Below are 13,092 nucleotides of genomic sequence, written 5' to 3' on the forward strand. Positions count from 1 at the left end.
TAATTAATGTTTTTCTGCCCAAATTCTCTACAGCTTAACTATCTCCATGGAGACATCAGACCATATCAAAAGGCCAAGTTATGGGTCAGATCTGTGGAGAAGTGGGCACAGTAATAATGATTGTTTTTACTGTAGTTTTGAGAAATAAAAACATTTGTAACTGAATAAATAGAAGATATATTTGCTTAGTACCAGACTGTGAAACATCCCAGGCAAAGCAATAACAGTAATCTCCATGGAGACAATCTGATGGCAGAACCAAATTGGAAAAGCTGCACAGTGTATCTTTAATTTGATGACTAGTGAAACCTAAATTAAGATAGAGAGATAGATACTTTATTGATCCCACAGGAAATTCCCAGATGAAATAAATTAGAATAAGTATAGATAAAATTGCATACATTTTGTTTAAATTTCTCCTGAGTTTGAGTGTTGTACAAAAGTCACTGGGTTAAAAGATTGGCAAAAGATAAAGATAAACAAAATTACTGAAACCAAACTGTAAAGCACAATTATGCCCAAAAAGTAAGTAAAGAAAAAAAAGAGAAACTAGAAGAAAAAAATAACCAAAAAATGTTCCACTAGTACAAAGAAAATATACCACAATAAATAGACTCCCAAAAAGTATTTCAAGTAAGTCAGTAAGTCAATATAGTTATTATTATGACAGGCCTAGTGGTAAGCCTTCTATTGTTACTACACTATAACATTATACAAAAGTCAGAAATGTTTGTGATAAATCCATGTTTATAAACCTTGAATGATGAACTAGAGCAATAGTGTATTTTGCAATCTACTAAAAAATTTCCCAACACAGAGTAAATTACTGTAGCTTAGTAACTGTAGAAAGATCATCACTCAAAACAATTTGAATTCCAGGTGTGGTTTATAGGCCTATAAAGGAAGCATTATAATCTTGTAATCCATTTTATGTCACCGTCTTTCTCAGATACCTCTTAGCTAAAGTAATAATGCATGTGTCCCTTATGATTGTTTTATTATGAAGGCCTTTCTGTGATAAAGTACTGAGTATATAGACCTTTATAAGAACCCGATACAAAAACCTGCAAACTTGTTCACATTAAAAACCCATCAGCAGCAGCCCCTTGGCCTTTAATGCGCGTTGTCTCTGTCACTCATTTGCATTTTTATGATATTTTTCCACACTACGGAGCTGTGCGTAAACGCAGGTTAACCTTCACGTGAAGCCTCTCCATCTCCCCCTCCCCCGTCCCCTCTCTGCCACTGCTCTGTGCTGGTTCTCCACTCGGACTGTTTCTGGAGCGTCACAAGAAAAGCTTTGTGGATGTCTTTAACTGCTGACAGGAGCAGTGCACTTTCACCCTCAGCTCCACAGCCTGTTTCCTGTCATTTAAACACACTTCACACACAGTACAACAGAATTTATTTTATTTGAATGTTGATCACACAACTGTTAAAATGTCAAATGTGGAGTTCATTTTGTAAAACATCTTTGCAATGCTTTTATTTTGGAGGAGGAAATGTCACATATGTGGCTCAAATAGATCAAGTCTTTGTCAATATTTACCAGAAACAAAATAGCCTTGTTTTTTCAGATACTCGTCTTTATAAAAAAGAATTAAATTTTTCAAATATGTACATAGCTTCTGGATTTTAACGGGACACCTCTGCAGTCCAAATAGAAAAGAAACATTTGATATTGCATTGCAATGCATAACCTCAGAGTCCTCATAACAATCGGATTACACAGAAAAATGTGATTTTAAAAGAGCTTTATGTCATTTTTACTTTAAAATTCCTCTTGATAAATGTCTCAGACAAACTTGGTCTGTGGCACATTTGAACATAACACTGGAGTTATAAAATGGCTGTCACTGACAATAGCCCAGTCAAAACTAAACATCAAATTTAACCCTGATTTATAAAATGCAGCAGTTAGAAAACAGCCATAAAACAAAATTTAACTCAATTTTCAATGCTGCAAGATATTATGACACTGTGACTCACAACTCCATCTAGTGGTAAAAATTTATGCGCATCTGCAAATTTAAATAATCAGTTGATATAACTCATCAGTTCAACACATTCAGACAACAGTCCAGTTTAAGATAATTTCAAAGTAAAAAACATTACATACAGCCCCTTTAAAACAGCAGTAGTCCGATGGTTGTTGTTGGTGTGTGTCTCACGTGCTCTCAGTTGGCTGCGGGCTGGTTCTGCAGGAGGAGCTCGCTGTTCTGGGCCTTGAGTCTCTCCAGCTCCCGCTCCAGCTCCCGGAGGCGGGACAGGCTGCTCTCTGGGGGATCCATGGCTCTCCTCAGCCGGTTGTTCTCCTCCTCCAAGCGGGACATGCACTTCTCCAGCTCGAGGTACTCCTTCACCAGCTCCTGCTTGGTCATGTTTTGGAGACTTTCAACATGATACATCTCGTAGGTTTCTGAAAAGTCCCTTTGAAGAAACTCTCCGCCCGAGTTGCCAGGCCTCCCGATGCCGTCGCTGCCATCCTCCTCATCCTCCTCCTCGTTATTATTGGTATTTTCCAAAAAGTCCTCCTCGCTGCCAGTGTCCTCCAGCCCCACACCGACCCCCGACTGTCTCCGTATCCCGCCGCTCTCTGTGTTCAGATCGGGCTCCTCGCGGTCGTGTTCGTCCATTAAGAACTGGGTGGTATTGTAGGGCGCTACCGGGAGTCCCTTGGCGAACATCTCCTCTCTGACCCGGGACGCCCTGGCAGTCTCCCGCTCGTCCAGGGCTTTTTTCTCCTCCCAAGAAAGTTTAAAATACGGCTTCCAGTGACGCTTCTTTCTGGAGGTGCGGCGCCTGTGCCTCTTCTTCCACCCCGGGCGAGAATCCAGTCCCGGGTCCGAGTCCATCTGGTGGTCCCCCTCTCCATTGCCATGCTCGGAGGTGTGGTGGTGATTCCCGTCAGGTTTCTTGTGAGGATGGCACTTTGAGAGCTCGTTTCCGGGAGCTAAGTCAGGGCACACCCCCTTCTGTTGTGCGCCTTTAGATTGCCATAACTTGTCTGTGTTGATATCCCTGTCCTGGCGCTGCTGCTGCTGCTGCTGCTGCTTGTCTCTCTGGCGGCCCCTATCGTCGTTATCGGGGCTTGCGCTCTTCTGCTTGCAGCTCGGGGGATGCTCCAAAACAGGGGCTCCGCTACTCCCACCTGAGGGGCTGCCTGGAGTTTTCAGGTGATGACTTGGCTCCGATACCTCTGACATCCCGATGGTCTTCTGTGCAGTTCTCTAAATCATCTTTGCGCTCTTAAAAGTGAGCGTTTTTAAGTTAACAAAAAACTTAATTAGAAACAAAAATAAACTTCATCCAAAATAGGATAAAATAATACTATGAAAACTAACTTTCTCTAATTAAAAGTAAACTTCCGATTAAGTGAACACTTGTTACTCCACAAAGGGTTTGTCAAAGCAACTGTCGCTAACTATCATTAACTATTTCGGTGCTATAAAAGATTTCGTTCACTCAGAGACCGCGCTTCACCGTCTCATCTGTGTCCAGAGTGCTGCTGAAGACGAGGGAGCTGCTCTTTATATACCAGCTCCGCCTCTACTCTCGCGCATGTTACGGCCTGCTTTAACCGATGCATTGTGGGACATGGTGTTTCCTTTTTGAACGAGACCTAAATGTTACACCCCCTTTGAACTACAAATACCACAAGTCTATGATTATTGACGGGCTCCTGAGCCAATCACATTTTAGAAAATGGGACACGCTTAGGATCAACCTTCTCCCTGTTGATTGGTCAGGAGCGCCACTTTTCTGTTGCTAAGCTTGTAGTATTTTTTTATTGGATAATTGAGCTGTCTATCAAATGTACGTAATCCACCCCAAGAAAGCAGTCCGGCGCATTTTGTGGACCATACTATTACAACCACAGGGGTGAGATTAAAATGTATACGTATTAATCTACTAAAACATAAAACAACTTTAGATATTAGTGAGTTGAGTTTAATTACTTACTGAATGAATTACAAGACGATGTTTATATTTAAGCAGTATTTGTACGTTTCAACAACAAATTAGGAGTTTTACGAACCTCTCCCCCATGTTTTATGCAAAATTATCATAACCGATCACGGAATCTAGTCCGTTTGTCGGGTTTATGCAATATAAAACGAACGTTTTGCACATTTTGTGACCACACACGTTGCACATTATGTTATATCTTAATATGCGTATACGCTGAACAAGAAAGACGGTATAAAATTTATGTTTTCTCGAATTCAGTGCGGTGCGGAGTGATACGTTGAGTTGCAGAGACGGGCGAAGTCCGGGAGCACCGTAAACAAACGGCATTTACAGTCGAGTCGCCGAAGAGAGTACATCTTCAAGCTGTTCGCTGTCCAAGGGAGGGTCGGGCGATCTTACACTCGGTCAATAATCCTGTTTCCACTGGACGGACTGGTGTAGATCTGTTTGGGACCTTTCCGAGCGACCCATCTTTCTTACAGTGTTTTTTTTCCCACTGTGCTTCGTGTATTCGCTGTTGCGGATAACCGACCTAGCTAACGTTAGCAAAACGTTAGTTAGCAAGCGAGCGCCTCGTCGTTACGCTCTTAACGTTAAATACAAATAAAAGTGTGAAGTTTTATACAATGTTTCAACCAATAAACACACATTTAAATTAATAAGCTCATACGTGGAATAGTCGCCATAAACAATAACAATTGATGTCAGTCCGTAGCCTACGTTATGCTAGGTTAGCCATCGTGTAATGCTAACTAGCTGGCATTTCGGTGTTTTTTCAAATTACAAAACTTGTGTTTAAAGGCGAAAGGCCTACTGACGATAATATTTAAAATGCTGTTTATTTGACATGAATTAAAAGCTAAGTCAAAATGGCGTTTCTCATGAACCCAAGATAAAACTGCAATAGTTACTTTGACTTTGCTAACTAGGCCAGTCTGTTTGCTTTGGTGTCGGTCTATTTCCTGGAGCGCAGTGTTTCTATTGAAAACTCCGCCTTTGGGCCACTACTCCTTTTGTTACATTTATCGCGCAGCGTGTGTATATGTATAGGCAAACGATAAAATGTTCACCAGTATTAGGAGGTTAACAACAATGCCACTTTGCTAACCAATCTAATAAATCCACCGTATTAGGATTTTTGTTCCAGGTAATAGACGGTACCTCGCCATGCAAGGAAGCAATGGAGCTTGCATTAGTTTACTACGCGTGTCAGTAATTCCCCCTTTATTATGGTTGCCTAAATTAAATACATCGTTTACATTTTCTAATGCTTTTACTATAATGCATACATGTCTGGACGCTTTCTTCAACCCCCAGTAGGCTAAGCATTATTAATGTAGGCTACACTGTAGCCTATTATTAGGCCTACACAATATTAAAATAAACTGCAAGGCCTATGTCATCTACACTGTTTAGAGTAGGCCTATGTGTTAACTTGGTTTATTATTTAATTGCATTTTGTATGCATAGGTCTAGGCCTACAGATTAGTTAGCAGGACACTGTAAATCACCTTACTTCAGTTATCAATATTATGGTGTTATCTAATGTGAGACCTCGTTTGGTGAGGACTGGACCTTCCTGCATCTCTGATTTGAAACGGAGGCTATCCAATAGCTCCAAACAACACTGGCTTACTGTTTCCACTAATAGAAACAGACAGAGTTTCAGCCCTTGCAAATAAGCAGGCTCAGCTGGGACTCCTTTGAGGAAGAAGTGATAGGCCTACATATGTTACAGTTAATGTGAAACCTAATGACCACCGAGATTGTGAAATCACACTGAGGGTTCCATACTCTGAAATGAAGGAGAGGTGCAGCCCAGAACCCGCTCCTGCATAGATCACAGCTTGTGAGGATTAGCAGGCATGACTTAATCTCTCTCTGTCTAGCATGGTTGTTACTGCAGTTGAGTGTAGATGAAAGATATAAATTATGTATTCTAGCAGTCCCTTTATGGTACCCTATTAGGCCAAAGTTATTCCAAATAAACAACAAAATAAGCATAAAAAAAAAAAAATAAATAAAAAATAGAACCAATGCACAGAATAGAAGTAAACATTAGCTACCTGTATCTGAATGTAACAGGCCACTCTGGCCACCAAATCTCAGTCTCTACCATAGTAAACATTTTTGGATTTACTGATATGGTTAGGTTTATAATCCAACTAAAACTCCATATCTTCACAGTAGACTTGCAATAGGCTACTGGCTAAATTAGGCCGTCTGCAGATGCCCACACCTCGCTTTAAGGCTATTTTTGTTATCTTGCTGATGATGTCAAGCATTTCATAACCATTCATGCAACAATATTTACTGAGGACTCTGCATGTTTAGTTGTTTTGGAGGGTTTATTGTCAGTTTCCCTGTTTGGACACCAGAGGGCGCCACACCATAATTGATTAGCATTAGGAACTGCCTTTCCCTGAAACTGGAATGTTTACGCACGTCTATTTCCTGATTGTAGTACACTGATTGAATACATATATATATTAGTGGCGAATTCAAGCCTGTTGTTCACTTTGTGCATTATATTGGCTAGATCTGTTTAATTTCACAACACAGCTCGCGTTTAGTCTGATAATCTAACTTTAATAGCGCTTACCAAATATCTGGACTCTATAATTGGAGAAAACGATATACAGTATGTACTTAAGTGACTACTTTTTACTTAATCGGTTTTCAGGTCGTGCGCAGGCGCAATGCAAAGTTTGAAGCATATTTTCAATTTTAGTTTATTTCAGAAGTAGTTTTAAAGAGTCTACTGGATGTTTTGCTGATTTCAAATCTGTGCAGTGTTTTCGTCACTGGCGGTAAGCAGCAGGACAAGGTGGGGGTGCGTGTTTAAAATGTGCAGCCGCCGGACTCATGTTACGCACAGTTATGAGGAGTGGGTCCACGGTCTGCCCGGGCCGGAGGAGGGACTTGTGGGACATGTGGACCGGACCGTCGCTCACTGAACTTGCTTCAACTTCTTGCACTGAGTTTACGCATGTCTGTCCGCGCGGGGTGACTGGAGCACAGCCCACGGGCACCTGCTGTATCGCGCGTTTTGGTTAAATCTGCCATAGGACTACTACAGAGAAGTTTTTAGATATTTTACGTGAAGTAAGGTGCAGTAATGTTGGGCAGTAGCAGTAAATCCCAGGCCACTAGTTCCAAAGAGAACAAGAAGAAAGTGTCCGATAAACCCGTGGACCCAATGAAGAAACTGGGTAAGCGATGCACTACTTTCTTGAAGAGCTCCTAACTTTCATTATCACAGTTTTGCCTCAGTTGTTGCAGTGGTAAGAATGGCACCACAATATAACCATTTGGGTTAGCTCTCTTGTACTTTTGTGTTGTCTCTTGAACATCATCTTTAATAGTCTATATCTGATTAAGGCAAATTTCTTAAGTCATAATTAACATGAATGGCTATGAATAAGGATGGCAATATGAAATCCTGGATATTATTGGTTAGGCTCAGTATTCAATTTTGTACAGATAAAAAAAGTAAGAGTATCACATGGAAAATCTTCTTAAATAAAACTATAAGTATTGTACCTAAAGTGTAAAAAAAAAAGTATTTCATGCTAGACTTTGAGATTTAATAACTCTTCAAATGTAGTGATTTTGACACAGAATTGAGCAGAATTTTGTTCAACATAAATTATTTAATCATTTTTCTCACAGTTTTTTTTTTTTTTTTTTTTTTTTTGTATATTAGTTTGCTCAGACTATAAACTTGACCAAATAAACCCTCAGGCTTTTCAGCAGACAGTTACAAAAACTACTTTAACTTGATCAGGTCCAATTAAAAAATGTAGTGGAGTAGAAAGTACAGACACCTGCTGCTCTCAGATGTAGTAATATTCCAGCTAGTATTGGTGCAGTTTTCTTCTAGGAACACGTGCTGCTGGTCCAGTAACTGTCCTTAGTAATATGTTTGATTGAATGACTAAGATTCACCAGTTAAATTGCCATAGCCTACTTTTTATGACTGCAGGGGTAATAGAGTCATGACTAGGCTACTGCATAATATTACATGTATCATGTGGTTTTTAACTTCTGGGCCAGACAGACCCCGGGCACAGTGGTGATTTCATTAATTATTCATATATTTTACCTTGTACCATCCCTTTCCTAACACAACCTTTTCTTGTTCTGATTTGGTGCAATAGTTTGAAGTAGAAGGTTGCCCTTTATTCTGACTACACTGTTTACTTTCAACACATTTTTTGATTGCAAGTGTAAACAAACCCAATGCTTGCGGTTTCCATATAGCAGAACTGATTCTAACCTCAATGGCTGTACAGTGGTCATGCAGATAATATTAAGAGTGTCTGAAAGTTCATCATTGCTCAATCATTCGTCCTGATTTATGTTTTATTCATATCATTTTAAACAGCCAAGCTCTGGAAATCCAGCTGCAAAACTTCACAACCATAGTCCTTGTTTTGGCTGCAGTTTAGAGAAAGGAAATTGTAGTTTCGGGCATCCAGAGTGAAATCTATGTGAAGTTGTTTCTATAAATATACATACTATAGTTCTCATTATTTATTCATTTAGTTTTACGATCATAGTCTTGAAAGTTTTATTGGGCAGGACTGTAGCTGTAGTGTAAAATGGTGACAAAGGGCAAAGACATTTTACAAAGCTCACCAGGCTAGCAATTATTGGGGCAAATTTGGAGTGAGTTTCACATTAGGAATAGGAATTTATTTACGGACAAATTGGAGAAATAAAACACCAGGATCATGTAGAGCGGGTTAATATGAACATTTTAAGACTGAAATGACGAGGCTCACTGCAGCAGCTACAGAGAGGGACAACAATTTTTCAATGTAAAGTCAATTGGAATGCAGTGGCTAGTGGATTAGCTATGTCCATTTATATATACTGCACTTGCAAAAGAAATATCCAAAAGGTAATTTCACAAATATTGAAGCAAATCATATCTATCAGTGAAGAGACCCACAAACGAACTGTATAAATAAAAATCTGCATTTCAGCCGTTTTAATTTTAGCTGCCCCTCCTGTGTCTATATTAAATATTATTGGCCTATTCATGGATTGTTGCACACTATGGCAACCGTCTTTGTGGTCATAGCAATGAAGCTGAATTTCTCTTTTGAATGGGAAAAAGTCCTTTATGGGTCCTCAAAAAGTCCTTCAACATGTGAAACAGTTGTTGCCGTAAATAAATTGTAATACTGAATGTGCTCTATGTTCACTTTTTGGTTGGGAGTTTGTCACATGCTTGTTTCTATGGATGTCATGGGTCTGCCTGAAATGTTCCACTGTATGACTTTAAGCACCTCAGCCTTACATTTATTGAATTACTGGTGGTATAGCTCAAAAATACCCAGAAACACAGGCATTCTGACTGTGAGCGGGATTGCCTCTCCACAGATCTGACCTGTAACATGGTCTGGTTTGGTCTCCATGAAGACAGAAATGTTTAATGCCATATTGTGAAACATTCCAAACAAAGCAATAGCATCAACATCAAGAAATGCATTTGACACACCCTCCTCCAGAAAAGTTACACAATGCACCATTAAAATTTCAAAATTCTCATTGATGATCAGAAGTCAGTGACGGGCCACTGACACATCTAATTTACAGGGAGTGAACGTGGGTGTAGCTTGAGTGCTCATGTTTTTATGGGGAGCTAGCTAGCTTTACCATGCTGTGATTCAGGCTCTCAAACCATCTCATCCTACTCCTTCTCCCAAAATAGACCCCTTCGTAGCAGCCGAAGCACCTGTTAAGATTGCTGGATGTTTGGGGTGATAATATTAAGTCTGTATGTAGGCGGGGCATTGGTGAGGTGATGGTGGGGCAATAAATCTAGCGCTTTAAAAGGAGCAAAGAGGCCGGGTAAATTATGTGTTGTAAGGATTGAGATAGACAGGCATGCAGTGGTCAGGGTCTGTCCACCATGAATGTAGGTCAATGCAAACAGCCAGATATATCCTACACCATCATTTATTTTGTTAAATGTGCACTGAGCAGCTTTTCTGGTGGAGGGTGCACTACCTGCTTGTCTCCATGGAGATGTTATTGCTTTCTCCTGGAATGTTCCATGGTATGACTTTTAAACATTTCCATCTAGCACAGGGGTGTCAAACATACGGCTCGGGGGCCAGATCCGGCCCTCCAAGACCTTTAATCTGGCCCTCATCTGATTTTCTATAAAAATATTTTGATTATATTTTCTATTAAAATATTGATAATTTTCTGCGCCGCGTAGCATAACAGCGTCTCCAGCACCTCTGTGCATGGCTGCCTCCCACCAGAGCAGCACAAATGAAGACTTGCCTCTTTCCAAGCACTCTTAAAGGACTATTGTTTTGACTATTGACCATGACACCCTCATCAGCAAAATGTCAAAAGTGAGAAAAGTGGACGCTGAGTGCAGGATTTCCAAGAAAAATGTACTTATTTCTGTTTGCTTATAAGTTAATGTTAAAACATTGTGTTGAAATAGCATTTTTCTTAAAGTTTCAGGTTATACATAATATTATATTTTGTAAAAGAAAGAGTTCATCAATTAAGAAAGATTTCTGTAATAGATATGTGTTTTATCTGCACAAATATTTGAACTTATTGTTATTTTTCACCTTCTGTGAATAGGGGCAAGCTCTCCACAGATCTGACTTGTAATGTAGCATAGAGCTTAAACCTGCTTGTCTCCCTCGTGATATATAGGTTTAATCTATACTGTGAAAGATTCTAAACAAAGCAATAACACTTCCATGGAGACATCAGGTCGCAGACTGTAAACTATAAATGTTAATGCCGTGCACCTTTAAGTTAGCTATAATTTTTGCTGCATTGTCAACCCCAGCAGAAAATGTCATTATAAATCCTTGTACTGCCTCAAGTTCAACAGTGACCACTCACTTCGGTTCTGGAAGTAAATTATTCATTCATTTCCCCCATAAACTTTTCAAAAAATTTAAATATTAAGAGTCAAAGACATGGCAGAGGGTAACAGCTATGTGTTAACAAATATACATAATGTGATTGTTTTAGGTCCAAAAAGCATATGTAAAACCCAAGATTCATTAATATGCTTTAATCACTGTGTGGTTTATAATGCTTCAGAAACAGATTGTGCTCATTAGTCACCACATTGCTGATTATCCTTGCAAGCATTTAAACTTTTAATATTAATTGTTTTCGGAAGGTCTATGGGAAAAATTAATGAGAAATTTACTTGGGGGTGGGCGGTTATTTCTTGAGCTTCGTGTTATCGTAAGAGGTAATTTTGGATTCCAACTTCAGAGGTATTTTCTGTGGTATTTGCTATCTAACATATCTGTATTCATTCAAATATACAGTTTTAATAAATGTTGGCACAGTTGTAATTAAATCATGATAAGATACATTTTAATTACCTGAATAAGTTAAATACATCTGCATCTATTGTACATTTATTCAATTACAGGTGGTTTTACTGGTCAAAAATACCTAGAAAAACAGACATTCTGACTATGAGTGGAGTTGCCTTTCCATAGATTTGACCTGAAACTATAACATCTCTATAGAGAAAAGCATTTGACAGACCCTCCACCAGAAAAGTTACACAATGCACCTTTAAGAATGCCCATCTCGTCTCGCAGGCTTGGTTCTGTTTGTACTGGCATGAGAGAGCAGTGGGGTAACAGTGTGTCCTTAGGCAAGACATTTCACCCACATTGCCAAGTATCACTGTGGTGTGTGAGTGATTGGTGGTGGTCAGAGGGGCCAAGGGCAAGACCTGTCATGATAAATATCGACTTATTGTTCAATATATGACAGATGGAACAATATTTTTTGGGGGGTCAGCATTTATTGTGTGTACTTTTTCTACTTATTTTTGGTATAAGATTGAAGCTGTAAAAAAGGTTGCATTAATAACTTATATAATAACTAATTACAGATGCAAAACTAAGTACTTTCATTTCAGTGTTTCATTCTGTTATTTATTTATTGCAGCTTGTGATTTTTTTTAACAAGATTGTAGATCTAGAATACTTTTTGTGGTTTAAATCTGCTCTTGTGTTTTTGTGTCAGTGGCATAAATTTGTTACAATATTATAATTTATCGTCTATATCATCAGATCAGCAGACTACTTCAGTATATCCGTGGCGACAGTCTTATCACCACCAGGTCTGGACTGAGTGAATAAATAATGCAAAGTGTCTTGAGTGTCCAAAAAGTGCTATATAAATGGAATGCACCCATATTACACCATTTTCTGATTTGTTATAATGTTGTTTCCTCATCAGAAACATACCCAGAGTTTTGTTTCATTTGCACATGTTTAACCCTGCATTTGTTCTTCTCTCAATCAGAAAACACTTTGTTCCACCATGTGATATCGTATGATAATACAGGAAGTGCTCCACTGTGTTTTTAAACTCCATACAACCTCACTAGAGTCATTTGGACAATCTCAGCCCTGGAATTACCAACTTCTACTGAACAAAAGGTAAAAGGTAGCTGTTAAAAACTACCACTACATGACATCACAAGGTGGAACAGAGTATTTTGAACTTTGGAGACAAATTAATACAGGGTTACTCAAACATGTGCAAATATAACAAAACACAATCCCAGGTATGTCTTTGAGGAGGTAATACATTTTTTAACATGGCTTTGAGCATACAGAAAACAATTTGGTGTAATATGGGACATTTAAATACTAATACTTATTCATGGGAATTTTCAAAAGCTATGAAAAACCCTCCACCAAGGTAATGAACTTGGGAGCATGACTGTTGTTGGTGAGAACATTGACCTTGGCTCATGTTAAACCAGAAGGACACTATGGCCTCGTCAAAGTTGTAACTCATAACTTTGTGAAGAATGGATTGTCAACACCAAATATGTATTGCCCAGAGCCCCTGCACCTGTAACACTGACCATCTGTCATCATAAATCTACCAGGTGGTCTTTTGCAAACTAGTTAAGCTTAAATACTTAGACAGAAAAACATCAGAGTAGTCTCACTAAAAGCTCATATGTTCCTGTCATGTGATATAGGCCAACTGTTTCTAATTGGTTTAAGGTTTCTCTTCATTATCCGAGGAGCCCCCAGTGTAAAGTGGTGAGCCTCCGACGCTGCTTTCTGTTGGTTTTAGATAAGT

General features: G+C 39.2%; 2 protein-coding genes across 2 annotated transcripts in view; one reads left to right on the forward strand and one right to left on the reverse strand.

The window, feature by feature from the left end:
* Positions 1-1,388: 1,388 nt before the first annotated feature.
* hexim1 (HEXIM P-TEFb complex subunit 1) lies at positions 1,389-3,490 on the reverse strand. The gene has a single exon (XM_020923833.2). It carries the CDS (start codon positions 3,204-3,206, stop codon positions 2,178-2,180), a length of 1,029 nt encoding a protein of 342 aa, XP_020779492.2. The 5' UTR covers positions 3,207-3,490; the 3' UTR covers positions 1,389-2,177.
* A 9,189-nt stretch (positions 3,491-12,679) lies between these two features.
* Positions 12,680-13,092, forward strand: part of retsat.2 (retinol saturase, tandem duplicate 2) — a 10,891-nt gene continuing 10,478 nt past the window's right edge. Inside the window, exon 1 of the mRNA XM_055152716.1 lies at positions 12,680-12,699. Within this exon, the coding sequence (XP_055008691.1) occupies positions 12,680-12,699 (20 nt within the window). The remainder of the gene's footprint in view (positions 12,700-13,092) is intronic.

This window comes from Boleophthalmus pectinirostris, unplaced genomic scaffold, assembly GCF_026225935.1.
Source record: "Boleophthalmus pectinirostris isolate CB_2022bp ecotype Guang Dong unplaced genomic scaffold, ASM2622593v1 HiC_scaffold_17, whole genome shotgun sequence".
NCBI lineage: Eukaryota > Metazoa > Chordata > Actinopteri > Gobiiformes > Gobiidae > Boleophthalmus > Boleophthalmus pectinirostris.